A 27,605-nucleotide genomic window follows, 5' to 3' on the forward strand; every position below is an offset into this window, starting at 1 on the left:
TTCGATTTGGCTTAATGTTTTGATTAATTTTTATTTACGTAAAAATTAGTAAAATATCAATTCACCAAAAACGAAATGACAACAACGAAATATTACTTCATTTGAGATACAAAATGTTACATTTAAAACGATAAATTAGCTGTCAATAAGTTTACTTAGCTGAAAAAAGTGTGCCGCAGGTTATTTTTTTTTTTTTGATTTTTTTTATAGATACGTTCACATAAATCGCTTTTAATAAAGCTTAAATTGTTAATTTAATTTTATTTATAAGCGTTTTTTTTTTAAATTAAACGAGTTATAGCAATGAAAGCAAAAAGTATCTAAAACGCGTAGCCAACCAACAAATACGTAAAATTTAAAAATAAGTACGAAATCTTGTCGTTTGAGTTGCGGTGGCAAATCATTTAAACTGTTACAAAGCACACATATGTTACACATATGCCGGATTTGGCTGTCTGTCTTGCTATCTATCTGTCTGTCAGTCTGTCTGTTTGTCGTTTATAAGCCTTAACAAATAACCAACCAGCACCAGCGTATTGCTGCGTTGAAGTATGTGCAAAAGTACGTGTATCTGGCTGTCTCAGCAGCTTGTAAAGTAAAGTAAGTGGTGTGGGAAAGTACAAATTTATTTATATATTGGCGTGCAAAATGATAATTTAGCATGAAATTGTGTTTAGCTTGTTAGCATTAACTGCTTTATTTGTACGACAAACGACGAGCAATGGCAAAGGATCAGGACCTATAGCCCAAATGTCTATTTTAAGCTGAGCATATGCAGCTCAACTGACTTTTCTTTTTTTGTTTTTTTTGAATACAAAACTACAATTACACATAGAATATCTTTTATTTGTAAGATTTTCTGTTTCTCTACTTTAATGTGTTGATATGCCATTTTTTTCCAGCCTACAAGTACTTTGTCATCATTATACACAATAAGAATTCAAAAGATGTCCTTGTGACAATATATTTTTACGCTCAATTGAATTTTCGCATGCAAGCCTTTGTGTACATTAAATCGTCCAATAAAACTACAGAACTACAAACAAAAATTCTATAGATACGACACATACATATGCCAGTATAATTACTTAAATACTTGTATATTGTATGTGTGTAGTAGTCTAATTGTTATCCTTTAGATACAATGGAACTGTCATTTTTTTCAGTTAGAAAAATAAATGTTCAACTCAAAATTGTTTCAATAAAATAATGAATGGAAAAATGAAGCAAACTGACAAAGGATATTAAATTATTTTACCTTCTGCCTCCACATTTTCCATAGTTTTTGCTCATTTTTTATATTTTTCTGTTGACCTCATAAATTACATGGCATGCATTATGTGATTCATTAATGCACAATGACCAGAGGCTTACATACTTTTAAACGAGTGTTTGCTTTCAAAAAATAGGATAAAAAATACATTCAGTGGATAGTTAAGGTTTAATTGGATAGTTGAACATGCTATATAAATAAATTATAAAAAAAATAAACTGAAGTGGTTATGATGGATTTCATGATTTTATAATATAATTGTTTTTTGTTAAAAACTAAAATATATTTTACCTTGTAAAAGGTCATTGCTTAAGGCGCAGACATGCACAGAGACTTAAAATTCTAACTGATAATCCTTGCGACAAAAACACAATCAAACAAGAAGAAGAGAAAGAATAATAAAGCTGTCATCTATCGTGCAAATGTCAAATCGAGGCAAGAAACAGGACTACAAATCTTGAAAAACTGATTTTTGAGGATCCTCAAGAACGATTTGAACTTAGCCAAAAGAAAAAGAAATAATTTTGAAACTGTCAGCTATTGTGCATATGTCTAATCTTAGCAAAACGCAAGACTATTATTCTTTCAAATCCCTTTTAGGTATATTGTATTATATTATATTATACCGAAGAATTTTGTAGTCTTAGCCAACAAGAAAGAAAAAATTTATAAAGTTCTCGTCTATTATTATATATCATCTTGGAAAATTTTTTTTGAGAACACTTAAAATCAAATACAAACTAATATCTGAAGCCTCACGAAATTCTTAAAGAAAATAAATTGGTTAAAATAATGTGGGTTTGATGTTGAACAAGGAAAAAAACAAATCATTAATAGAAGAATACAATAAAACAAGAGTACGTGAAGTCTGCAACAAATTAAACCTAACCTAAACTTATATGTATAATTTATATTTCGCTTCCTTATTATAATACATATGTTATAATATATTTTGAATAAAATTATGTATATAAAAGTATTCAATTCCTTAGGTCTTTATTGAACAAATCCCTATACCTGGTACTACGAACTTAACGTTCTAATCTGTTACTGCAGATTCGTTCTTAAACCTGACCTAATGAGAAATATTTGATATATATTTCATTTGATTATTATAATATACATTTTTAATGAAATTATTATGTATATAAAAGTATTTCACTAACTTAGTTATTTATCTTACGATTTATTGAGGCCTGCGTTTCCAACTTAACAAGCTAGCTCTTTTTGAAGAGACAAAACTTTGGTTTTATCTTAAAGTACTAGAAAGCTGGTACTACGAACTTAACATTCTAATTTGTTACTGTAGACTCGTCCTTAAACCTGACCTAATGAGAAATATTTGATTTATATTTCATTTGATTATTATAATATACATTTTTAATGAAATTATTATGTATATAAAAGTATTTCACTATCTTAGTTCTTTATCTTACGATTTATAAAAGCCTGCGTTTCCAACTTAACAAGCTAGCTCTTTTTGAAGATACAAAACTTTGGTTTTATCTTAAAGTAGTAAGTCACACTCTTTGTGTATTCCACAATTTGATCTAAGCCAGAAGGAGATTATTTGACCAAGAGTTCCACCACCGCTTAATATTAAAAAAATTCTCAACTGGTGACATATTGTCTTTTATTAGAAAAGCGGAGTGTTTTCTGTTTAGCTGAGGTCAGTGAAAAGCACAAAAGAGTCACAGAAGAAATTAGTGCGAAGCTCAAAGGATCGACCATGATCGTACTATTCTGCTTCATAAGGAGCCAATACACTTCCATTTTCTATGCTTTTCTGTTCTATTTTTTTTATTTTATTCTTATTCTATTCTGATTCTAATCTATTCTCTTCTGATTTAATTCTTCTTTCTTCTATTTTATTCTCCTTATACAATGTATATAATCAGTCATGATTGCAATGCTCCGCAAAAATGGCACAAATATCATAAAAAACATAAATAAAAATATATATATTACCACAAAAACTCAATTATTTTTAATCATATCCGCTATCTCTAATTATGCAAGTGAAAAGTAAAATAATTTATAGCTCCTAGCTGAAAAAATTCAAAGAAAAAAATTTTATCGGAAAAATTTTATTTAAAGGAAATACATTTAATTGTTTTGTCCCTGACCAAAAACGACAAAATAAAAAGAAAACTCAATAAAATGCATAAAAATTTCACTTAAAAGCACAAAATTTCTATTTCATGTACATTTTGCATTAAAAAATATATTGAAAACGTGCATAAGACGAAAAAAAAAATATAAATAAAAATAAAATATCTAAAAAAAATGAAATAAAAGTAGAAGAAATAGGAACAAATGCATTAGCAGTCAAAGCACGAATATCCTTTTTAATTTCAATATAAATAAAATTTAGGCTAAAATCATAAAAATTGCACAAAAATTGCAAATTCAAGTCTTGAATGTAGCGACAAATTCTAAAAAGCAGTTTTTCTTTCACAACGAAAAGTGAGGACCGAAAATCGGAAAAAAAACATAGCACAGGACCCAATGAAATGCAGCGTACAGGATAAATGCCCTGCTAGCGCTGAATGCTTATGGAAAATGCAATTGCACTGCCTGCCTCCTTGCTGCAAGCCTGCCGGGGCAATATGTAGTAAGAGTAATCGCACAAAGGCAAAAAAAAAAAAAATTATATTAACAAAAATATAAAAAAAAAATTAAATAAATAAAATAAAAAAAATGAACCTTTTCATTGCGATTTTCTCAGTGAAAATGTAATAAAATTGAATTTTTGTGCTTTTTAGAACATAAAATAGCATAAAATAGAAAAATTCCCTATTTTTTGCGTGTGTATGGCACGTAGTTTTCATTTTCGCTGGCATAAAATTTATAAAGGCAAATTCCTGGTTAATGTTCCGCTACGTACACCTATTTATTGGTCATAGGAGACTGAATGATTGATTGTAAAATTTATTATTGTGTCTGTAACTAAAGCATACAGTGTATAGTATAAACTTAGAGTGTTTTATAATGAAGGTAAAAATAACAAATGAAGGAATTTTATTAAATTTACCCAAAATTTAAATCAAAGTAAATAAAAAAACCAAGCACTTTTCTAGAAAACCAACGGATGAATATATGAATATAGGAAACGATTTACGGTAAGACCCCCCTATAAGTCGGTATCCTTAAAACGAGTTTTCCTATCACGCGATTTCAATCCCCCGTATAACATGAGCGTTCCCCCATATAACGCGGGGATTTGTACAGTTCATATTTAGCTTCGGCTACCATTACACGTGTGTAAACGGGTTATACGAAAAAACTCCTATAACGCAGAACCAATCTACTACGTTATGGGGCGGAATATTGCATATATCTTACCCAAATATTGCTCATTTGATAACTTATCGGAAACCATAGACCAACAAATATTTTTTTTATTTAAATTAATCAATATCTTCAAACTTGATGCGAGTGAGCTCTACCCATTTTAAATCCGAACCACTATTTTTAACCGAATTGAAACGATACGCTAAAATTCATGGAATTAAAGTTAACCAATTTATAAATCGAACAATTAGTTCAGACTATCAAAACACTAAACCGAATTAGTAGATCCTAAGCTTCTAAAGCAAAAAAAAAAAAATTGTTCAACCTATCAGCCTATATATCGAGTTAGTAAGGCCTAAGCTTGTGAAGCAATACCTATGAAAAATAAACATACGTAGCAGACTATAATACGACCCATAATTTTAACTATTTATTGACTAAAACTTATAATAGTTCTTTCTAAGAAGGTTTAAGTAAGCTATATCCTCTTGGAAATATATGTAAGTAATTTATAGGTCGGTATGACTTCACTTTTCTAAAGTAAGTTTCTTCTTATTTGCACATTGAACAAAGATTTTCACTTTCTTTGAAAAGCTATGATCGAATGCATTAAAAAATTTTAATTTTTTTTTTCCTCACTTCTGTTTAAATGATAGAAAATAAATAGCTATGTACCAATGAAGGTGTGTTCTATTCAAACTTTAATGCAACTGCAACGTAGTGGATAATAGGACCTATAGATGTTTTTGTCCATTGCGTAGTAGTAGTTGTTACTTTTACTCGTGCTAGTGTCAAGTCGACATCCGACTACACTTCATTCTTAACAAATATTTGTTTGTGAGATTTCAAAAGACTTTGGCTGGTAGCTTTTGTTAGCAGTTAGAGAATGAACAAAAAAAGTAATAAATGAAATAAAAAAAAATAATCTAAAAGAGAAAAATTCTAATAACAAAAGTAAATCAGAGACAGCACCTAAAATGACATTAAAGGTATAAAATTTGAAAAATTATATTTGAGAAAATTTATACAAAAATAAATTTTTTTTTTGTTAAAATCAAACTATAATGGTTATTATAGTCATTATTATCCTTTTAATCAATGCTCCTGCACAACAATGCACATGCACAGATGACACATGCACACGACGGTACATATATAGGCGGTCAAAGGGCATTACTTCACTGCTCCGAGTGCAAATAGCAGTGAGTGTAACAGTGACACTCAGCGGAAATTGTGCACATTTTTCAGAGCCATTCATTTTTTTTTTTTTTGTTGTAATTTTTAACATACAATGACCAAAAGTATCTGTGAGTTACGCTGTTAAGACCATCAAAGTATTTTACAGGATTAGAGTGAATCGTAAATGTACGGAATTTATGAAGTGCGTCATCGCGTAGTAATAAGTAAAAAAAATTTTTTTAATTTTTATTATTTTATATTTTGTTATAAAATAAAAGCTACCTACCCTGCGGTAGGTCATTAACCAATGGAGCAGTAGCAAATGCCGTAGGCAAAGTATACATAATATTATAGTGTATTGAGGCAAATACTGAAAGCAACTTCAGTGGCAAGATTTAACTATATAGAGTGCAGTTGCTTTGCCTTTCACAACTTGTCAGTGTATTTTTCACTTATTTGTTGTAAGTATTATGAACGGACTTTATGAGTGACTGACTGACTGACTGACTATCTCTCGGTATAGCTATCTGTCTGTATTATGTTGAGTAACAAAATTGTATGAATACAAGTATATATTTATGTTTAAGGATTTATACCCTCTGTGTAATGCTGCTATGCTGTATACAAGCACTACTTCAACAGCGAAATACTCGTTGTTATTATTGGGGTTGAGTATTGAGATCATGGATATGTATGCATGTGTGTGCGTGTGTATGTTTGTGTCCCTGCGGGCGCTCAAATATCTTTACTGATGTGACAGTATCTACAGTTCAAAACCTAATTTCTTTTGTGCATTGTATATGAGTAGAGTACGGATGCCAGTTACTACATATTCACATCTACACATATCATAAAGCAGGAAATCTTACTACTATCTTTGCTGGTTATGAATGCGAGCAGCTGTGCAATTGTGTTATAAATATTTTTTTTGTTTTTGTTTTTGTTTTTATTTTATTTTTGTTTTTCATAACATACTTTTTATATAATGTGTTTTTTTTTTTTCAACTTCTTATTCTTGTTGTAAAAATATGTTAAGTAATTGAATTTATGCTAATTTAGTTTATTTTTATGTTTTTCTTCTAGTGAACTATTTGGGTTATTAGTTCTGCTACTGCAACTACAATATTGTGAGATTACTTCATTGAGAATTTTTTTTTTTGTGTTGTGCTTTCTTTTCTTAGGTAACTCCGATGTTATCAAATGAATTGAAATATGCTTTTGTGTGATATTCCTTGAATGTTACTTGTTAGTCATGAACACGATTGCAGGGGCAAAGATACAAACAAATACTCAAAAGTAATTTACAAAATTATACAAATACTCATAAGTAATTTGTTTGTTATTTTTATTTAAATTTAGCATTACAATAGTGTCAGTGAAATTTATGCAAATTCTTTGGCAGCGTATGATCACATTTGCTCATTAGCTACGAAAAATTCTAATTATGAAAATCGTATCTCAAGCATTGCAGGCTGTTCTACGTTTTCAAAAAGATTTCACATACGGAAAAAAATTAATTTAAATAATTTATGAGCATAGCTAATCAATAAATTCACATTCAAATTATACACTCAAAATATCATTAAGAAAATATTTTTAAATACAAGAATTTCAACACAGTTGCTGCTTGCTTCGTAGGCAAGAAACACAAAAAAAAAGGAAAAACTATCAAGTCAACAAAATATACTGGCACATTTTGTTTTTAGAATAGATAGAAATTTATTTTTATTTTTGAAAAAAATTTTTTTTTTATTATTTCAAAAATTATTTTGAACTTTTGCTTAACATTTTAATCGGCCACCATCGGCGAGGGCAGTCAACAACTTCAAAGCATTGCCTATATAGGCAAGAAAAATCTATGGAAATAAAATTCAATTTAAAAAAAAATGAAAAAAAAAACAAATTGGCATTTAAGCCAACCCATTTGATGCGTCAGATTATGCTACATTTTATACTTTAAATCTGTGAAGAGTTGTGCTAATCCCAATTAGTAAGCCAAATAAGCGGCATATTAACACTAAACAATAAAAAAATACCCAATTAAATAGAAACTTGCAGGAGAATAAAATTTATTTCCCAATAAATCACCAAAAAAAAAAAAACAAAAAAAAAAACCAAAAAAAGCTCCGATATGCACAGGGCTTAAATATATATTGTATATTACCAAAAATTAACTAAAAATAGTATCTCAACAAAATAGAAATAAAAAATCGAAACACTTTTGTACATAAATTGACATACAAAACGCCCCACACCTAAAATTTTCCAAAATGGTCCAAAAAAAAATTAATACCAAACTTCAGAAAATTGTAACAATTTTCTCTACAAAATATGGCTAAAGTTTTTTAGAGCATAAAATTGCTCATAATAAATTTATATTATTATTAATTTCTCAAAACTCTCTTTTAATTTAAATTTAATAATAAATTTTTTCCCCCCTAAATTTCAAATTATTTTTATTTTTTTTGTTTTGTTTTTTTTTTTTGTGTATATCTCAACAAAATGATTTACGATGTACCAGTGTACCAGTGCAACTGTGAAGACCTCCAAATATTCATGCTAGATTTACAACAGCTTCTTTGAGTTTTGTGCTTCATATATATACATACATTGTGTATATATATATTTTATATTATTATTTTTTTTTTGTTTCATTTTAAATTAAACTTTATGAAACAACTTAATACGCTTGGGATGAGCTTCACGATCATCGGTTTTATTTTTTTTGTTATATTTCTTTAAATTTATTTTATTTTACTTTATGGCTTGTTAAATTTACTCAGCACATCCGCACTATTTTCCGTTGGCTATGTCACCTTTAAAACTAATTTTGCCATTGTTAATTTAGATAGACAAATGTTTGTTTTTGTTTTTTTACATAACATAGCTGTATCATTATATATATGTATCTATATAGTGTTATATTTAGTAGATATGTATACATATTTAACAATTTAATTTGAGTTTTAACAGTTTGATTTATTATGATTAGGTTCAACTTGTTGAAACTTGAATTTATTGTTACCATTGTCTCGCCTTTTGATTTATATTTTTTTACAAATGAAATGATTTTGAATTGGAAAAAATATTTCAAAACAAACAAGAGAGGTTAATTTGAAAAAACAAAAACAAACATTTTTAACAATATACAGTAATAACACAAACATATATTATAATAATTCGCTAAATAACAAGGTTAACAGTATGTTAAAACAAGCTTAATAAAAGAAAATCTATGTCAGGATAGTTTATTATTGAAAACGTGATATACAGATTTATAATACATATTATATATAATATGTACAAAATATATATTATATTGTTATATACAAAATACATAATATTTTTCTTCTAAGTGGAGTATAGAACCTCTGTTAACAAGTTTAATTTGCGTCATTCAAATCGCATTCAACTGTTCTTCTTGAAGCTATGGCTCGTCTACCTACGTTTAGAACCTTGCTAATTCCAACTCTAAACCTGTCAAGCAATATTGCTTTTTATTTATGTATCATCACATTTCAAATATATTTTAGTTTACTTTAGGTGATACAACTATCAACCAACTCTGATCTACTAAGAGTCTTTACTTGTCCATTCCATCCATTAACTTTCATTTTTCCTAATATTGTATAATGAATATTGTATAAAAATATTGTGAATCTAAACACATAACGATTTTCTCAGTATTTCCCTAATATAATTAATTTGCAACAAAACTCTTATTATGTAGATTAATATGTAAATCTAATAAAAAAAAGTATTAGTATTATAAAATATATAATATAATGTATACTAATATAATATATAATATATATAATTTTGTTTAAAAATAATTTTTTTTTTCAATTTCCATTTGTACTTCAATAACTTCTTTAATTGTTTTTATTTTTAATTACTTTTCATATTTTTTTATATTTTAATTTATTGTAAATATTAGTGTAGAACCATTTTTAACTGCATTTTCTTTTTCAATTTCTTTTGCATTAGTTTCACTTTCACTTCTAAATTATTGCAAAGTTCATATAGTTTTGTTGTCATAAGAAGAGTGAACCTTTTCCGTAAAGTTAAATTATGACATATGGAATAAATATGAATTAGTCATACTATACTATACACTATGTTGTATATTAATATGTTGACATATAATAAAAAGAGCAAAATGTGTACAGGTGCATTTATAGATATATTCACCTAATATTCATACTCGTACTTGAGCATAATCAACTTTACAAAGTATTAAAATGAAAACTTATACTTCAATGTGAAATACACATTTTGCTTATCCACCGAAGGAGTCGGAGTCATAGCAATTATGAATAGGAAGCTATGACTAATTATGTTTATATTACTACAAAAGTACACTACATAAAAATTAAATTTAATTAATATTAATAAATTATTATATTAGCTTTAGAGATAAAAATATTAGTTCAGCTTTAATATCATAATAATTATATTAATATGGAGTAGAAATTAATAACAAAACAAAAAAAATACAGATTAGAAAGTAATAATTAAAAATATGTGAAAAAAACATAAAAAATAATATAAAATAAAAAACATAAAGAAATATATAAAAAAAAACATATTAGTATTAATAAAAAATATTCATATGATAAAAAAACGTTAAAAATAATATAAAATAAAAAACAAAAAGCTAAAAAATAAGAATATATAAAATAGAAAAAATATTAAACAATTAAAAAAATAATAATAAAAATATTTATAAAAATAAAAATATTAATAAAAATTAAATTTTTAATAAAAATAAAAAAATTAATAAAAATAAAAATATTTATAAAAACGAAAATATTAATAAAATTCAAAATATTAATAACATTAATAAAAATTAATATATTAAGAAAATTAAAAATTAATAGAAATCAAAAATCAAAAAAATAAAGAAAGAAATTTTAATAAAAATAAAGAAATAAATTAATAAGTAAAAAAAAGTTAAAAAAGTTACGGAGAAAAAAATTAATAAAATAAAAAAGAAATTAATAAAACCAAATAAATAAATTAATAAAAATAAACAAAAATAAAAAAAAACAAATTAATAAAAATAAAGAAAAAAATAAGAATAATAAAAACTAAAACAAATAAATTATTAATAATAAAAAACAATCAAGAAAATTAATAAAACAAAATAAATATTCTTTATATGTGAAAACGTCAGCTGCAATTATGTTTATAAGCAATAAAGAGAGAAATTTTGAATTGAAAAGTAAAAAAAAAAATTTATATAAATAAATATAAGCAAAAATAAATAAATAAAAATATTCATGAATAGAAATAAAAATAGATATAAATAAATATAAGCAAATGTGTAAAAATAAACATAAGTAAATAAAAATAGATATGCGTTAATAAATATAAATAATTAAAAATAAATATAAATAAAAAACAAAAAAAAATAAAATAAATAAAAGGAGATAAAATAAATAAAAATAAATACGAATTGATGACAATAAAAATAAGAATAATATATATCTCTTTACAAAAATATATTAGTTTAAATTTAATATCATAAATGTAAAATCTGAACAAAAAATAAATAAAAACAACACGTTCGCAATTTATATTAGTAATATTATATTAGTATAGTAATATTTTTTTTCAAAACTAAAACAAAACATATAGTTAATATGGTTGTGAACCAAAACTTAAACCGAAATGACCGATATTCTCGCTGGAACAAAAATCTAAACCAAACTGAAAAAATATATATCAGTTTATTTCGTTTCACAGCAGTTTGGTTCACTAACTATTAATAATACATTATAATACATTGTCAGATTTTTGAAAAAAAAATCCAATATACAAGACTCTTGATTTGCTAGAATTTCCTTTAACTTTTCTACGCTTGAAAAGCAAACAACGAACTTTTCTCACATATATCTTTGATGACTTTTATAGCAAAGAAACTTTACTATTTCTTTTTTTTTTGTTTTTGCCTACTATAAAAGGTACTCTACTCAACTTCAAAGTTTTTAACCATGTCAATCAGCAAATTATTGTTAAAAGCACTCAATACCAAATACCAAATTGTTGCAAACTGAAAGAAAACTTAATTTTGCTAAAAGAGAGTATAGCGCACTTAAACTTTTCTCTGCAATCAAGTATGCACTCAGAAGCAAATGTAGTGCATAGTTGGGAAAGTGCATGCCAACATATCATCGTCGTCAACTCAACGGCAGAGTCAACAGTGGCGGCGTCTAATAAGCAATAAAATTACAGTTGGAAAAGTTGGAAAATGCATTTAATTAAGTTGTTTTCTGTACAAACAATTTTTTTCAATAGTTTTTTGTTTATTGAATTTAATGAGGCACATACGCGTACTTTTTTTCCAGCTTTTACAACTTTACTACTTTTTATTTTTTATTTTTATGCTTTTTTTATTTAGTTTTTTAAGTACGTTTGTAGTTATTTTATTTTTTGTTGCATAGAATTTTTATATATTTTTTATTTTTTTGTTTAGTTCTTGTCTAGAAATGAGCATTTTTTTACGATAACGTGTAAGGCACGCGAGCTCAACAGAAGAGTCAGCAGTTGGTTGGGTCCCATAAAGCGCTCAGGTGCTATCGCCGCGCCGTTTGAGTAACGGTTGTATCTGCTTCTTCTTGGCGTAGTTGAAGTGCTTCCGGTTATTAAAAAATATATATAAAATAAATTAACAAGTTAGTAGCAACACTAACTAGTTAAGCATTTGCCTATAACACTTTTTGTTCTCCGATTAAGTTGTTTTTTAATGTGCAGCAGAAGTTATAAATTAAAAATCCATAAATTAAAAAATCATAAATTTCATATAAAAAGGTTCTCTTCATTCTTATATTATGTTTTTTTTTTATTATTAAAAAGTACATTTCTTTATACTTAAAAAAAAATTTTTTTCTTGAAAAATATTTATTTCTTGTTAATTTTATAGAATCTTTGTTTTTAATACCGACAGTGGGCTATAAAATATTTTTATTAAAAATAGACAGCGGTAATCATAAATAGTTATAAGTATAGCTTTGTTAGGTATACATAATAATCGACTATTTATATATATTTATATTGATTTTAACATATTTAATTTGATTGTTCAATAAAATTGTTTTGAATTTTAATAATAATTATTTTCTTTTTATATTTTTTACAGTTTGTGCAAGATTGGCATCACTGCATGGATTTCGAGGATTGCAAGAATGTAAGTTTAAATTATAAAATATGAATTGAATATTTTTACATATATGCTTTATTGGCTTTTATAATGTTTATGAGAATATAAAAAATATTAATTTACATTTATAATTAATAATTATTATTTTAGAAAGAATAAGTAATAGAAAAATTCTATAATATCTGAACTTTATTAATGAAAAGTTACTGCACTTTTAGTTGCCATTTAAATTGAAGAGTTGGCTGTTTTTTATAACCTAGTACCACTACTTTTTATTACAAATTAAAATTAAATAATTAATAAATAATTCGGCCTGAGAAAAACAAACAAAAAAAAACAGTTAGGTTTTTATAGTAAAAATCCTATAACTGTTAATTTTAAATAATTGGTTCAACTGTGCGTAAATATTACTTATTCTGTTCTTTTGTTTTTTATTTATATTAATTTTAAATTTATTAATATTAATTTTAAGTTATTTGTTTTACTCTATTAATTATTTGTTATTTTAAAAATTTATTTAATGCACACAATATATATACAATATGTATACACAATTAAATATTTATTGAAACTACCATATAGATTTGCATAAAATTTTAACAAAAAAGAAAAATACTCACAAAAAGACTTTTAATATTAAGTATTAATACTACAGTATTTTGCATAATATATAAAGCATTTAAATATTTATATAGAAATATAACAACATTTTTTATATGAAAGCTTTTTAAATAAATTCCTGCATTTAACTACCCGCAGTATTGCCAAATGTTTATGAATTAAATAAAATGTTATTGAAATCAAAAAATATTTATTTGTAATAAAAATTTACAAATGCAAAATAAATAAAAATATTTAACAAAAGTATTGTTAGCATGTACCCACCCCCTCTCACCCTTCACTCCATAGTATATACTTACAATAAAAATATTTTTATTGATAGTTGTTTTATTTTAATGTTCATAAGATAACATATTTTTAATATGAGCTTTAAATTGTTATAGTTTTTATAGTTAAGAATAGCAACACTCAAATTAGAAAATCCTTAAAGTGCAGCAAAAAAACAACAGGTCTCTTGCTGAAGTCTCTTGCGGCATATTGTTGCAATCTGTCAGACATTTGTTTTCACAATGTTTGCAATTAACAAATAAAAAAATGAGATATCCATTTAATTACACTTTCATGTTTCTAAAAATTGTTTGTAAATTTTTAAATTATTTATTGTCCACAATTCTCAGATTTTTAATACTTTTTAAATTTCTTTAAATTTTTTTATACATTCTTTTGACATATGATTGAAATATTCGTTAAAATTATCAATAAAGGTTCACAACAGATCGCTTAACGCTTTGGTAACATTTTTTTCTGCAATCTCTTAGTGTAACATACTAGAAACTTCATAACTAGTCTGTTAGACCAAAAGAGTATTATTGTTGTTTTACATACAAATTAGAGACTTTAACAAGAGACTTGTTGTTTTTTGTCACAGTGCGTTATGACCAAATACTCACATTATAATAGATTATTAAAGAGAATTTCATATTTCGCTTCTTAGCAAAAATGGTTTTTCTATTAAAACTTTAAATTAGTTTCTCAGGTTAAATTAATGACATTTTTTCGTTTATTGTTAGGAAAATAGTTAATTTTAAAAAATAATTCGCTTGACAATTTTACAATATTCAAAAATAAATATAAATAATAATATATCCTAATATATATTATTTATGTATATTTTTCCGAGCTAATTTATTAGTTTAATACACAGCCTATAAAAATTTTTTTAAATAAAAATATTTTATATCAACTAATATTTCGACTATACTCATTAGTCACCTTCATATAGTCTTCGTATCATCTTCGTATAATTCTAGACTAGTCGAAAAATTGCTGGCAAAACAAAAATATTTTTTTTCAAATAATTCAAGAAATTTTGTCTTATTTAAGCAATTGATCATTTCGCTCGTTCAGAAGTATATTAAAAATAAATTTAGTCATTAGAACAATAAATTATATATATTATATATACAAAAAAAAAATTATGTTTTTTGCTTTTTTGTTTCTTTTGCAACACTTTCTTTTTTTTCATAAACTCAATACCTACAGTTGGTCACTATTGCGTGCTTAAATCGTGCAAGTACTTACCTATATTACCATTTATATTAAAAAATTTTTAAAATTTTTTCTTCTCAAATGCTTCACATAACAGCTACTAAAGTAACCTTATTACATGCATTTTAAGTGATATTTAAATACCCTCCACTGGCTAAGCTTACCTAAGTTAACTAACTACAAATTATATTGCATGTATATGTTGTGCTAACATAAACATTTTTACATTATTAATTAAATTAGTTGCAACTACTCTATAACGCCCACTATTTCCCGCTTAAAATTTTAGCTTCCGTTTTAAGCAACTTCAAATTACCTACCATTTTTCCTGGAAATTTAACTTAAAACCTTGCCTTATGTTACATTTCTTTTTACTACTAATTTTATACACGTCATTTTTTGCAACAATATTGCATTTAAAGCCAAAGCACAAAAAAAAAACAATAACAACACTGAATAGTTATTAGAAGCACTAAAAAGAATAGTAAAAAAATATTACTAAGTAGTAGAAAAGATACAAAAGAATTGGTATTGTCTATGCTACTTAGTAAAGTTGCTATTTACTACAATAGTAGCATTTTTATTTCTTCTCTTCTCTGCAAATACGTTTTATATTTATAAATTTTTGGGTAGCAGTTGCTAGTTGTCAGTTGTAAGTTTGTAGGGTTTGTAAGGACAATAGCTACAATTTAACATACACTTAATTAAAATCATTGCAAATGCAGCCAGTGTTGCTGTGTAGCACTTTGTCTTGTTTAATTAAACTAATTAAAAATATTAAATACCAACTTAATGGTAACTGCAAATGCCAGCGGCAAAGCAAAGCAAATAAAGCACACACAAAAAAAGGAGTAAATAAAGGACATTCAACACACATACACATATATAAACATATAAAAGCAACTCAACTCAACTTCAAAGTTTTGCACGGTGTAAGTGTGTGTCAGTTTCGTATCAATTTCATTACACTTTTTTTGATACTTAAAAAAAGCAATAAACCTTAAAATAAGCAGCGAAATAGCATTTGTTGTTGTTGCTGTGTAGTTGGCTTACCGAACCGTGGTAAGCGACAATTGACACTTGTATTGTTGCAACAACTTTCAACACTGGAAGAAGTAAAGGAACTGCAAACATATGTGCGCGCTTTACAAAGTATGAGTAGATATGACATCCCCGCATTTGTATTGTGTGTAATAACGTTTTGAAGGGTTTAAAAACGATAATTATAAAAACAACACAACAACAACGGAAAAGTAATGCACTTACAAAAAAAATTTTACAAAGACCAAGTGAAATTATGTATGAGAAGTAAATAAAAAAAACAGAAAAAAAACTTCAAAGCTTTAAACACTTAAGCCGCATATGCATGCAGTAAAGGCAAAAGCAGTGACGTTTACTAAGGCAGTAAGCATAAACGCTGCCAGTGCTTGTTGGGCAAACTAACTCTACTTGCCTTACTTCCCGGCTAGTTAGCTGTTTTGTTGGTTGGTTAGTTGGTTAAATGTTTGCTAGTAGTTCAGTACTTTGTGGTATATATATCAGTATTGTCGGCTTAACTCAAGCGTGTAGGTACACTATAGCAATCGCGCCTAACAAAGTGTCCACTTGCCACTACTACTGCAACTTCGAGTTGCAACTCTTGCTTTGCTGCTACTGGGTATGCTACTCTAACACTCCAGACGTATACACTACGCTTAACCTCCATTTCAGGCAGCTTATAGAGTTTTCTTCACTCATCTTCAGTTTTGGTTTAAATATTTTATAATTCTTTTTTTTTTTGTTTTTGTTCTTGTTTTTTGTGTATATGAGCATTTCCTTAATGCTACGCTTTTTGCACTCATTTACGTTTTTATCTTGTAGATACACTTTAGTGTTCCTTTTATTTTATTTTGTCAAAGCGAAAAAAATCGTATTGAATTTCATTACTTTTCTGAAATGAGTTAAGGCATTTTAAAGGCACAGTAAAACGTTGCAGGTTTTGTTGTGTTATGACGTATGTCAAATGCCGCATTGGCTTCCATAATATCACTATGACATACACATGCAAGAAAACAAAAACAAAAAATAAAAAAAAAACAACTTGCTTCCTTGGAAAAGACAATGAGCCCGGTTTTATTTCACCACTGCTTAAGGCTTTACACAGCTTTTTTGATTTCATTTTAATTTATACAATTTTTCTTTTTTTTTTGAGGTATAAATTCTCTAGTAAATCTCTATATAATGGATGTGTGTGTGTGTGTCAGTGTAGCTATGCGTGCATTTTATCCTTTTTTTTTCATATATAGTTGTATTTGTATTTGTTCATTTATTTTTACCTTCTCGGTAGTATGCTATTCAACTCAGTTTTAAGTTCAGTTGCCATTTTATTAGTGCAAACGTCATTTTACAATTTTGTCATTGCACCGCACCATCACCATTCTACCATTCTACTGCATGTTGCAGTTATGCAGTTATTGTCAACCAAGCCAAGTGCCATGGCAGCAGCAATTGTTGCTTGACCAACCCACTTGCGTGCTTCAGTGTATTTTATTTCATTTCATTGCAAAGCATGCATTTCATTTTGTTGCAGTCATTGTGGTTGGATTTTTATGTCAATGCACCTAACTGCCAACAACAACAAAAACAACCACAACCAACAAAATATATTTTATATATTATTGAAGGCAAATTTTAAATTGTTGTTAAATTGTTTTTGTTTCTGGTTTCAAAAAATTTATTACCACATATATGTATATACGTACTGCTCAATATAAAAAATTGATCCATATAAAAAGTTAAATCAATGCTTGACATGTCAGTGTATCACTGCGACATTTGTTTGACACCTTTGATCATTGAATCGCATAATACGAAAAAAAAAAATTTAATTTTTATACTTTAAATAGCTTCACCCTACCATTTTGTTAAAAAAAAAACAGAATATGTTTAAAAGCTAAAAATATGCTTAAGTAACTAACTGTTTTAAGTATATTTTTTATATGCAACAGGGATGTTAAACCGGGTTAAATTATCACACATTTATTATATGTATATTTTTTCTCGTACTAAAATTTTAATAACATAATATACTTTCAAAAAAATTATTTAATGTTATTTTTTTAAATATATTTAATTATATAGCATATAGTTTTATGGATATTAATGCCGTTTTCGATTAATAAATGTATCGTAACATTTTCAATTTAGTTCTTATCTTAATTATAATTTTCATTTTTGTTTAGTAATGGCATTTTCGATTGGTAAATCTGTATAACACTTGAGATTAATGTATAACATTTCAGAGTAGCAAGATTACTCTGAAATTAACAACTGTTTCATATGACTTAACAGGTAAAGTGTTTTGATTCGATATATGTATTTATGAAAAATATAATTACAACAAAAAAAAAATTAGATAAGTCTAAAGACGTTCAATTGGGCAACAAACTTTGATCAATCTAAATAGAATATACCATAAATTTAAAAATCGAAAATGTCATAATTAAGAGTAATTAACGGGAACATTTATTTTATATCTCATATATACAATATAAAAAATTGAATAATTTTGCTTTAACAAGGTATTTATTCAGGACTAGTATAAATTTAACATACATTTATTTTAACATACATTGTTCTGTTCTGACATTACTTATTAAAAGCCTATATAAATATAAAAAGTATATATCAAGGCATGACAGAAGAAAAGTATTGTGCATATTTGATATCATCAAGTTTTACACAACAGTAAAGCATGAGTGATATTTCAATCCACTAAATTCAGTAAACTGTTCGAAAACTGTTATAAAAACTAATTTTAATCCTCAATTTTACTCAAGTGTGGCATGGGCCAATAAAAAATTATACTTTATTTTCCCCAAATTATGGAAAAATATTTATTTTCTTGCCTTTTTCTACAATTTTTTTTAAATTTAGTAATATTTGTTTTTTTAATACAAAAGATATTACTTTGCTACGTCCCTCAGTTAAAACATCTACACTTACACAATTTAATAAGTGCCAAAAAAAGTGCTAATTAATTTGATAGGCTGCTGGAGCGTTTTATGCCCGGCCGACCCTGAGTGGGTTACATCTTTCACTTGTTTTCATTACAAATTCTTTTATGTTTATACGTATTTGCTCTTTTGGTGCTAATTAAAAAGTGACCCAAATAAGCGTTGAACTATATATATTTCTTTTTTCTTTCACAATTTTTACAATTTTTTCAATTTTAATTTTAACAATAATTTATTTTGTAAATAAAATGAAACCAAAAATATCATAAAATTTTATTTTATTTGTATTTGGCAGCTTTTATTTATTTAATGAAATAATTTTGTTGCATTAGCCGGAAAGAAGAGCACAATCAGTCAATAACTAAATCAACTTAATTAACCTTATTTTTTTTTCTGCTTTTGATGTTTTGCTAGTTTTATTGCTTATACTCGTAATAAACAAACCATTTTGTTTAAGTTTATTAGTTTTGCCAATTTTTATATATTGTAAATTTTGCATTTAGGAATATGTATTTGGCAACATGCAATATTTTCCACATTTTTAGCTAAGTAAGTTTTTACCATAAAAGTATCTGCGCTGCATTGCATTACCATTGCCTTTTAACGAAAAACCAATTCAGAACAATTCAGTTTTTACGGAGAAAAACAGACTCGTAAATGCAATTTATTGCTGAGCAATCGGAGAAATGCACACATATAAAATAGTAGTATTCTACATGAAAGTGATTCAAAACAAAAAACTACAATAAACCAACAAATTTCTGCTTTAAAAGCACAGTGAACTATTTTTCCGGCCTTTTGGAAAAAAGTAAGAAAAATAAATTTAATATAAATTCGTTTTTTAAGCCAAAAAGAAATGGAGTAAGAAGTGAAAAAAATAGTTCACAGGAAACAAAAAAAGATAAATGCTTTCGCTGTCAAAAATATGCCTGCCTGCCTGCCTGCCACAGTCAATAGTCAACCCTGCTTTTGCCATTCGCATGAAGGCCTCACAAATCATAGATATTCGTACCAAACGAAAGTCTATTGTACATTTGGCATTGTGTATCTTATGCACCGTAGAGTGTAATTCGTATTTGGTCTTCAATAAAATATGCATTTAATGTTTTTCATTTAATATACTTTTTTTTTTTATTTGTTTTTAATAATTTTACTGCGAACTATTGGAACAGAAATGGCAGCATAAAATTGCACAAATCTTACAAAAAAAAAATAAAATAAAAAGCAGGGAAATTACCAAAAAAAAAGTTGGGATTTTGTGGAAAGCAAAAAGTGAAAAATGTGGGTCAATTGAAAATTTATCGATAAAGCACACAAAGACCTATTGAAATGCAAACACTGTGCCACAGAAACACACCTACACACTACGGTGGTGTACCTTCAAAACAAAGTGCAGGGAAGTCATGAAAAGAAAATACCTCATTTTTTGCATATATATTATATATATATCTACATTTTTTTAAAGTATATTTGTTATATTTGAGAGAAATCTTGTCATATATCTGCACATATCACAACGCGAAGCTGTGTTGTGCAATTTTACTAGTGACATCAATTCATTGATTCATTTGCTATTACAATGGCAGAGGGAAGCCAGTGTTGCAAAAAGCAACCAACTTGCATATATAATGCAATTTTTCAATATGCAACAAGAATAATTCTCTCTCAGTACAAAAAGTAAACAAAAAAAGAAAAAAATAATAAAACAAGGAATTTTTAAGTTCAGTGCTGTACACAATTTAAATATTGTGGAGCAAAAGCAAAAGGATACAATGCGATGCCATGCGATGCGATGTGCAATCCTGACACTTGAGTACACACGTTTTCATATTATGTAGCCACTCATGCATATACATAGAATTGTTAAAATGCAACTATAAAGTAATTTTCAGCTTAAATCACAACAAAAGCGAAAATCTTTTAGGTATATAAGTCGTTGTAAATGCATATTTATGAACATATACATATGCATAAGGCATATATCATTGTTTTGTACATTAAATGTATACACTATATTGCACAATAGAAACATTTGTTATTATAGAAACCTCCCCCGTATTAAAGCAAATTCCCTAAAGGGAATAATAACAACAAAAATAAAAAAAAATATTATAGTTAAAATGGAAACAATGTTCCCTAAGGGATAACATTGAATACATTTATAGTTGAATATCTAAAAACTAAAGCACAACAAACATACATACAAAACTATAAAAAACAAGGATATCTTCTTGTATTATAAGTACAGATAAATAGAATCGTTATCTTACTATATAAAATACGCTTGGAATCAATTTAAATAATTTTTCTATACGTTTATACATTAAAAATATATTCTAAATAACAAAAGAAAATTTATTAAAAAAAAAAATAATAAAAAAATATATTTAAAAAAAATAATCACATAAATTAGATATTACATGAGATATAACATAGAAATGATCAATTTAAAAAAAGAAACACAAACTAAGTACTATAATAAAACCACTTTCAGTAAGAAGACTAAACACAGCTAGTCATAAACGGAGTTAGAACTAGAAAACTAACTAACTGAAGTACGACTGTGATCTTTAATCTTGTCTTCCTTTTAATAGCCTATTAAACTATCTTCCATAGCTTAATAGGTAGGTAAACATTGAAAGTTAAATTTTTGACTAACGATCTTTAAGGCATGTGTTAAGAGAAAGAATAAAAATTATCAAGCTGAAATTTATTCTTCAGATGCTTACCTTCAGTAAAGACCAGAGTTTTAACTCTTGGCAAATTTGTTAAACCCCCAAAGAACCAATGGAAAGTGATAACTGAAGCCTCACAAAATTCTCATATAAAATTTAGTTATTGAAGTAATGTAGGTGGTAACTCGTGAATCAGGTATGCATGAACCATAAATCCTCTTTATATAGAAATATTTGAAATCGTTAGAAAAAGGCACAAGAGCGGGGTATATGCCAATGTAACATATGGATTCACAATTAAACATAACCTTATATGAGAGGAGTTTTCGAACAGTAGTGAATTGTAACAACAAAATTTTATTAATTTTATTAATTTTATTAATTTTAATTAATTAATAGAAAAAATAAATTCTATTAAGAAGACAGTTTTTTTTCGTCATAACTGACTTTAAAAATCAAATAAAAAATTTTTGTAATTTATTTTTTTTTTTACTTCGTTTTTTTTTTTTTTGTAAGTCGATTTAATTTATATTAATATCACATTTGCATATTAAATACAATTCACTTTTTGTACTACGAGCTTCACAAAAGAAAACTTGATTCTAAACGAGAAGAGGAATGTTTTCTAAATATAAGTATTTCCTAATATCATGCAATATTATCCTCAAAGAAATCCTGAAGAAAACGTAAACTATCTAAATGTACTACAACCAATTACAAAAGTAGATAGAAATGACAAAGAAATTGGGTAGAGTTCGATATAGAATTTATATTCACCAAAATTGAAACAAAAGCTAGACAAATAAAAAATGCATAAAAAACTCAAAATAAAATTAAATATTTTAATATATTTAAAAGACAAAAAGAGGAAATTATAAAGAAAATATCAAGTTACTGGACAGGAAAGCCAGCTAGAATAGCATAGTAGAGCAGAGCACATATAGCGTATTTTTCTACTTGCCTTATAATAGTGCACGTATTTTTCTAAGAAATTTTATTGAACATAAAATCAAAATCCACTATCAGCCTTCAGTATCTAAAACCAACGAAAATAGATTTAGATTTGTTTGAAATATACGAGAATATGTAAGATACCCGTACAAAGAGGAAGACGATTCAATGATACTCAATAGTGGCAAACGGAGCGAACGGAGAAAGCCAGTAGTAATGCGCCCTTACACACAGGGGACAGCAAAAGCAAAATCAATTTCGATTTAAAGATTTTAATCGAATATAATATAATACATTAAAAATACAAAAAAATAGAAAAAAATGTCTAAAATAAAGTTTAAATGGTAAAATAAAATTGATATCGTTTTTACTAGTGCAGTACGACGCTAACAGCTAAGGCAGCAAATAGCTAGCAAATAGAAAAAGGTTTTATAGTTTAAATTTAACTGGTGAAATTGTAAAGAAGTTGTAGAGGAATTCTTTTTTCTTTTTTATATTTTTTTTTGTTTGTGTACACGAAAAAAAGTTATAAATTTCAGGAATTACGAATTACCTGCTGCAGTGCGGACGCACCCTCCTAACATTCGTTCACGACAGTTCAAGATATGGTTAAAGTAGTTGGATTAACACTTGTCAATATAATAGCGAAGTGAATCGTGCTGTGATAACAAGTTGACAGTTGCTTTGGTTCAATTAAAAATAAAAAAAAAAATTTCAAGAAAAAATTCAATATATAAAAAAATAATTGGAGTTACTTCTTAAGTATATCAAAAAGGGCGAATGTTTTGTAGAATAAACAATCTTAATTGAAACAGGTTATATGCGAATTTAGATTACCAAGTACACAATATCTTTTTTTTTTTATATCCATAGAATTGGATTGAATTTCTAACTTCGATTGGTGATTATTCAGTCTACAGTGACCGGTCGATAAACCCGTTATAATTCTCAGGTTATTTTTTGATTGTTGTAAGTTCTTAAAAGCCTTTCCCAATAGAGTTCTCTGTCTTTTTCCTCTGCGCCATTCATAAGAATGAATAGAGTTCCTTTCTCTAGACCACAGAATGGTTTTGAGCCTATCATTCTTAAGGCTGTGCCGCCTCTTCTTGCAAGTTTGTCTGCCATTTCAATGCCTTGGGTACCAGCATGTCCCGGAATACCTATTAGGTGCACCTGATTGTTCCAGCCGGGTGTGATATAATACTGGCGATTATGATATGGAATAATAATGCAATTATTCGATTTTAGTTTAAAACTTAAAACAATAATTTTAACACTTTTAACTATCGACTCTTAATTTGCCATTAAGGTGGAGACTTGCTCTACTATATCTCATAGAATGTCTTTACAAAAATATCAAAGAGTAATAGTTGCATTTAAATCAATAAGTCACAGCAGAAGCCTTCCTGCACACGGTTGCATGTCATGCATAGTTGTAATTATGAGTATTTCAGATAAGATATGCTTTTATTGTACCACAAGCGATAGATAGATTCTATATAAAGTGGAAAATAGACTTAATTATGCTACTCATAAATTAAATTCACAAAATTAACAACAACAGCATTGGAAAAACAGTAAAAATGATAATAAAAGCAAATACAAGAGAAACATGATTTCAGTAAGAAATTAAAAATGTTTTTATTTGAATTTTATATGCGCTATATAAGCTCAATATACATAAATGTATGAGCACATACGTATCTAGACCCTAACATGGGCATAATAAATATATATACAAAAAAAAATTATTTTTTGTTTTGTTTCATATTGAAAAAAAAATAAGGAAAATAATGGCGCGTGACTTTTTTTACAAAATTCATTTGTCAACAAAATAATGCAGCAATATTCTTACTTCCAAACCAAATCACAGTGCCTGACATGGATGTACGCGTATGAAGGCTTAGCTCACAGTTAAGCCTGATAACATAACATAAACCTCGCCGCAAAAGTATTTTAATATATTTGTAGATAGATATTTGTAGATAGATACTTGTGTGCCTTAGCTCTATGTGTATGACATTAGCTAATACCGTTTATCAATTTTAATATACTCGTTCGTTCATAGAAATGCGTATCGCATTATTTTGTCACAAAGCACAAATATTTACAAAAGAACTTTTACTTCCCTAAACAAAAAAAAAAAAAACAAAAAAAAACCAATTCCACAAAAGAATAAAAAGTGAAAAAATAGGAAAGAAAAAAAAAATGCGATAATGATTACATTGCAATATATGACGAGAATTTGTAATGAGAACGCGTTTTACACACCACATTAAAGCAAAAAAAAAAAAAATCAAAACAATTTCATTTGGTTTTACGCTAAGTAAGTACTTGCAACTTAAGGTAAACAGAAAGAGACGATATCTACATACAGAATATTTAAAGCAAAATAGCGCAATGAATTATTTTAGAAAATTCAGACATCATAAATCTTCTGAAAGATTCCCACAAATTTCATTGCTTTACTGACAGCTAACTGTCAATATTAAACCATAGCAGCAACAAACGCCGCTATCAGCAACATTCAAAGAAACTCAGATACACAGCTACAGATACAGATACTTTTGGTGTACATACTCATACTATCCTTTTCCATTACCAAAACTCTCATACTACATATTGGGCAAATATTTGACATGCAAATCCATCAATGCTCAAATTATCAACAAATTTTTTCACACTTAGAAAGTAATTAAAGTACGTTTACTTAGCGCACCCCGCAAACACAGCACAGCAACAGATACAAATTCTGTTTATACCACACACAAATGAAAAGTAATTAGAAAAATTCAAAAAAAAAAAAAAAAGGAAAATATTTCTTTCTAAATAGGAAAATTCTTACAACAGTGCAGGGAGGTAAGGGTATCATCTGGTATTAATTTAGTAGTACGACGAGTATCTTTCTCAAAAATATCTTTGGGAAAAACTGAAGAATTGTAATGAAATTGTTGAGTGACGTACAAATGATTTTATTGCATTTAAGTGAAAACATCTGAAAATTTTCTTTAAAATAATTTTCCAAAATATTCACGATAATAAAAGTGTTGAAAAAAAATTACTAATTACTGCAGCTAAGCTAAGTATAGCTCGATTGATTTGTGGTGAACCAAAAATGTGTACACTATTAAGCTATAACATTTAGAAAAAATTAAAAATAAAAGTATCCAAAAGAGGAAAATGAAAAATATGTTGAATATTCAATCATTTCAGTACCCCCAAAAGATAATATAAGTATCTATCTTATGAATTTTTCTATTGAGCTGCACATTTTAAAATTTCTTATCGATATAAGTTGACAACACTGAGATAGACTTAGAAAGATTTATGTGTGATGGTTTTAGGCATACTGGCGCCAAAAAGAATGCACTGAGTGTCCTATAACTCAATCACAATTGACCCTTCTGTACTATAAATGATACTTTTATGTATTTATAGTAATCTAACTCTTAAACTAAGAAGTCATTAAACTTTTTAGTAAAAAAAAATATCAGTAGAAACTTTAATTAACTAATTGAATCATATAACATATACTTAAGTTATGCATGTTCTTAGTTAATAAATTTAAACTTCTAAAGCTACTAATTTTATTAACTTAAGATATTTTGATTAAAATAGGTAAACAATTCCTAAAATTCATAGTAATCTAAATCAAGGAAAAAAATAATTATTATATTGACTAATTATTAAGTTCATTAATTATTAAAATTATTAGTTATTACATTTCTCATACAATAGAATCGACACTCAGTACAACTAAAGATATTATAACCACTTCATACTAAGCAAATTAATGCTCATTAACTACTCAATCTGCTGAAGGTATTACTGTTGTTTATGTGTTTGTTGTTTTCACACTCTCTTTTATTATAGAAAAGTTAATACAAACATTTTTGCATTATTGCTGCCTCTCTTTTTTCACATGCTTTACGCAAATTTCTAGTTGCAGCTGCTCTTAGAGTAAATATGAAACGTGAATGCATATTTTAGACTCCTTCAGCAAGGAGCCTTAAATTTTTAATGTATACTAGGTATTTTAGGATTTAGTGTGAGCATTTTTTATGGTTGTTATTTGCAAGTATTGTATCGTTAGGTTTGTTATATGTCTGTATAGATATATCAAACTGTATAAATACTAATCGGTGCAAATATAGAAGAAAATTTCTACACATAACATAGATAGATTCTTGAATATCATATTGTTTTTTCGACACAGTCTTCTTGTATCTCATTAACTTGTCTTAACTACTCCTTGTCTTAACAATACTTCAACTATTTAACCCTCTCAATTATCAAAGTGTCTGAAACGCCGATCCATTTCATTAGCACTACCTATTTGTAAAATATTATATCTTTGCCTTTAACAATGCTATAGTTTGAGAAGGTATTGGCACCAGTCCTTATAAATATATTGAATATTTTTTTTATTTGCAATATATTTTGAGTTGAGTAAGCTATATATAGAAGAATATTGTGCAAAATTATACAAAATACTATTTACAAGAGACACCATCTCTTTTTCTGATCAAAAAATACTAATACCAAATCTGCTAAATAAGGTTATTATCATATAATTTGCCATTTAATTTCTGTAGTAATATTACATAGTATAGATACAGCAAGTAATTTGTAAAATAGTCGTTATCATTTAATTGTTTGCATACAGTTTAGATGGCAAAACAAAATTTCAAGAAGTTACGATATTATTAAAGTTATATTGGAAACTAGTGTTAATCCAACTTGCTATACATCAAATTATAGCTTTAGTTAGTGAGAATTATAATACCTCTAAGATAAATGTTAACAAGAAAAAACGTGATGTGTTTAGAAATTATGATTAAGTTATTATAATTAAATTAATAATTATAATTAAATTTTTATAATTGTAGTATAAACATAATTAAATTATTTAATGTAAATTTTTTTTGTCAAAACTTACCTGTATTACAACAAAAAGAAATTATTTA

The 27,605-nt window shown here is 26.8% G+C and overlaps 1 protein-coding gene across 1 annotated transcript in view; it reads left to right on the top strand.

Moving 5' to 3' along the window:
* Window positions 1-27,605, top strand: part of LOC119670410 — a 75,302-nt gene that overhangs the window by 32,309 nt on the left and 15,388 nt on the right. The window contains exon 2 of the mRNA XM_038080657.1: window positions 12,888-12,935. Within this exon, the coding sequence (XP_037936585.1) occupies window positions 12,888-12,935 (48 nt within the window). The remainder of the gene's footprint in view (window positions 1-12,887; window positions 12,936-27,605) is intronic.

This window comes from Teleopsis dalmanni, chromosome 1 (genome assembly GCF_002237135.1).
Source record: "Teleopsis dalmanni isolate 2A chromosome 1, ASM223713v2, whole genome shotgun sequence".
In the NCBI taxonomy this organism is placed as follows: domain Eukaryota; kingdom Metazoa; phylum Arthropoda; class Insecta; order Diptera; family Diopsidae; genus Teleopsis; species Teleopsis dalmanni.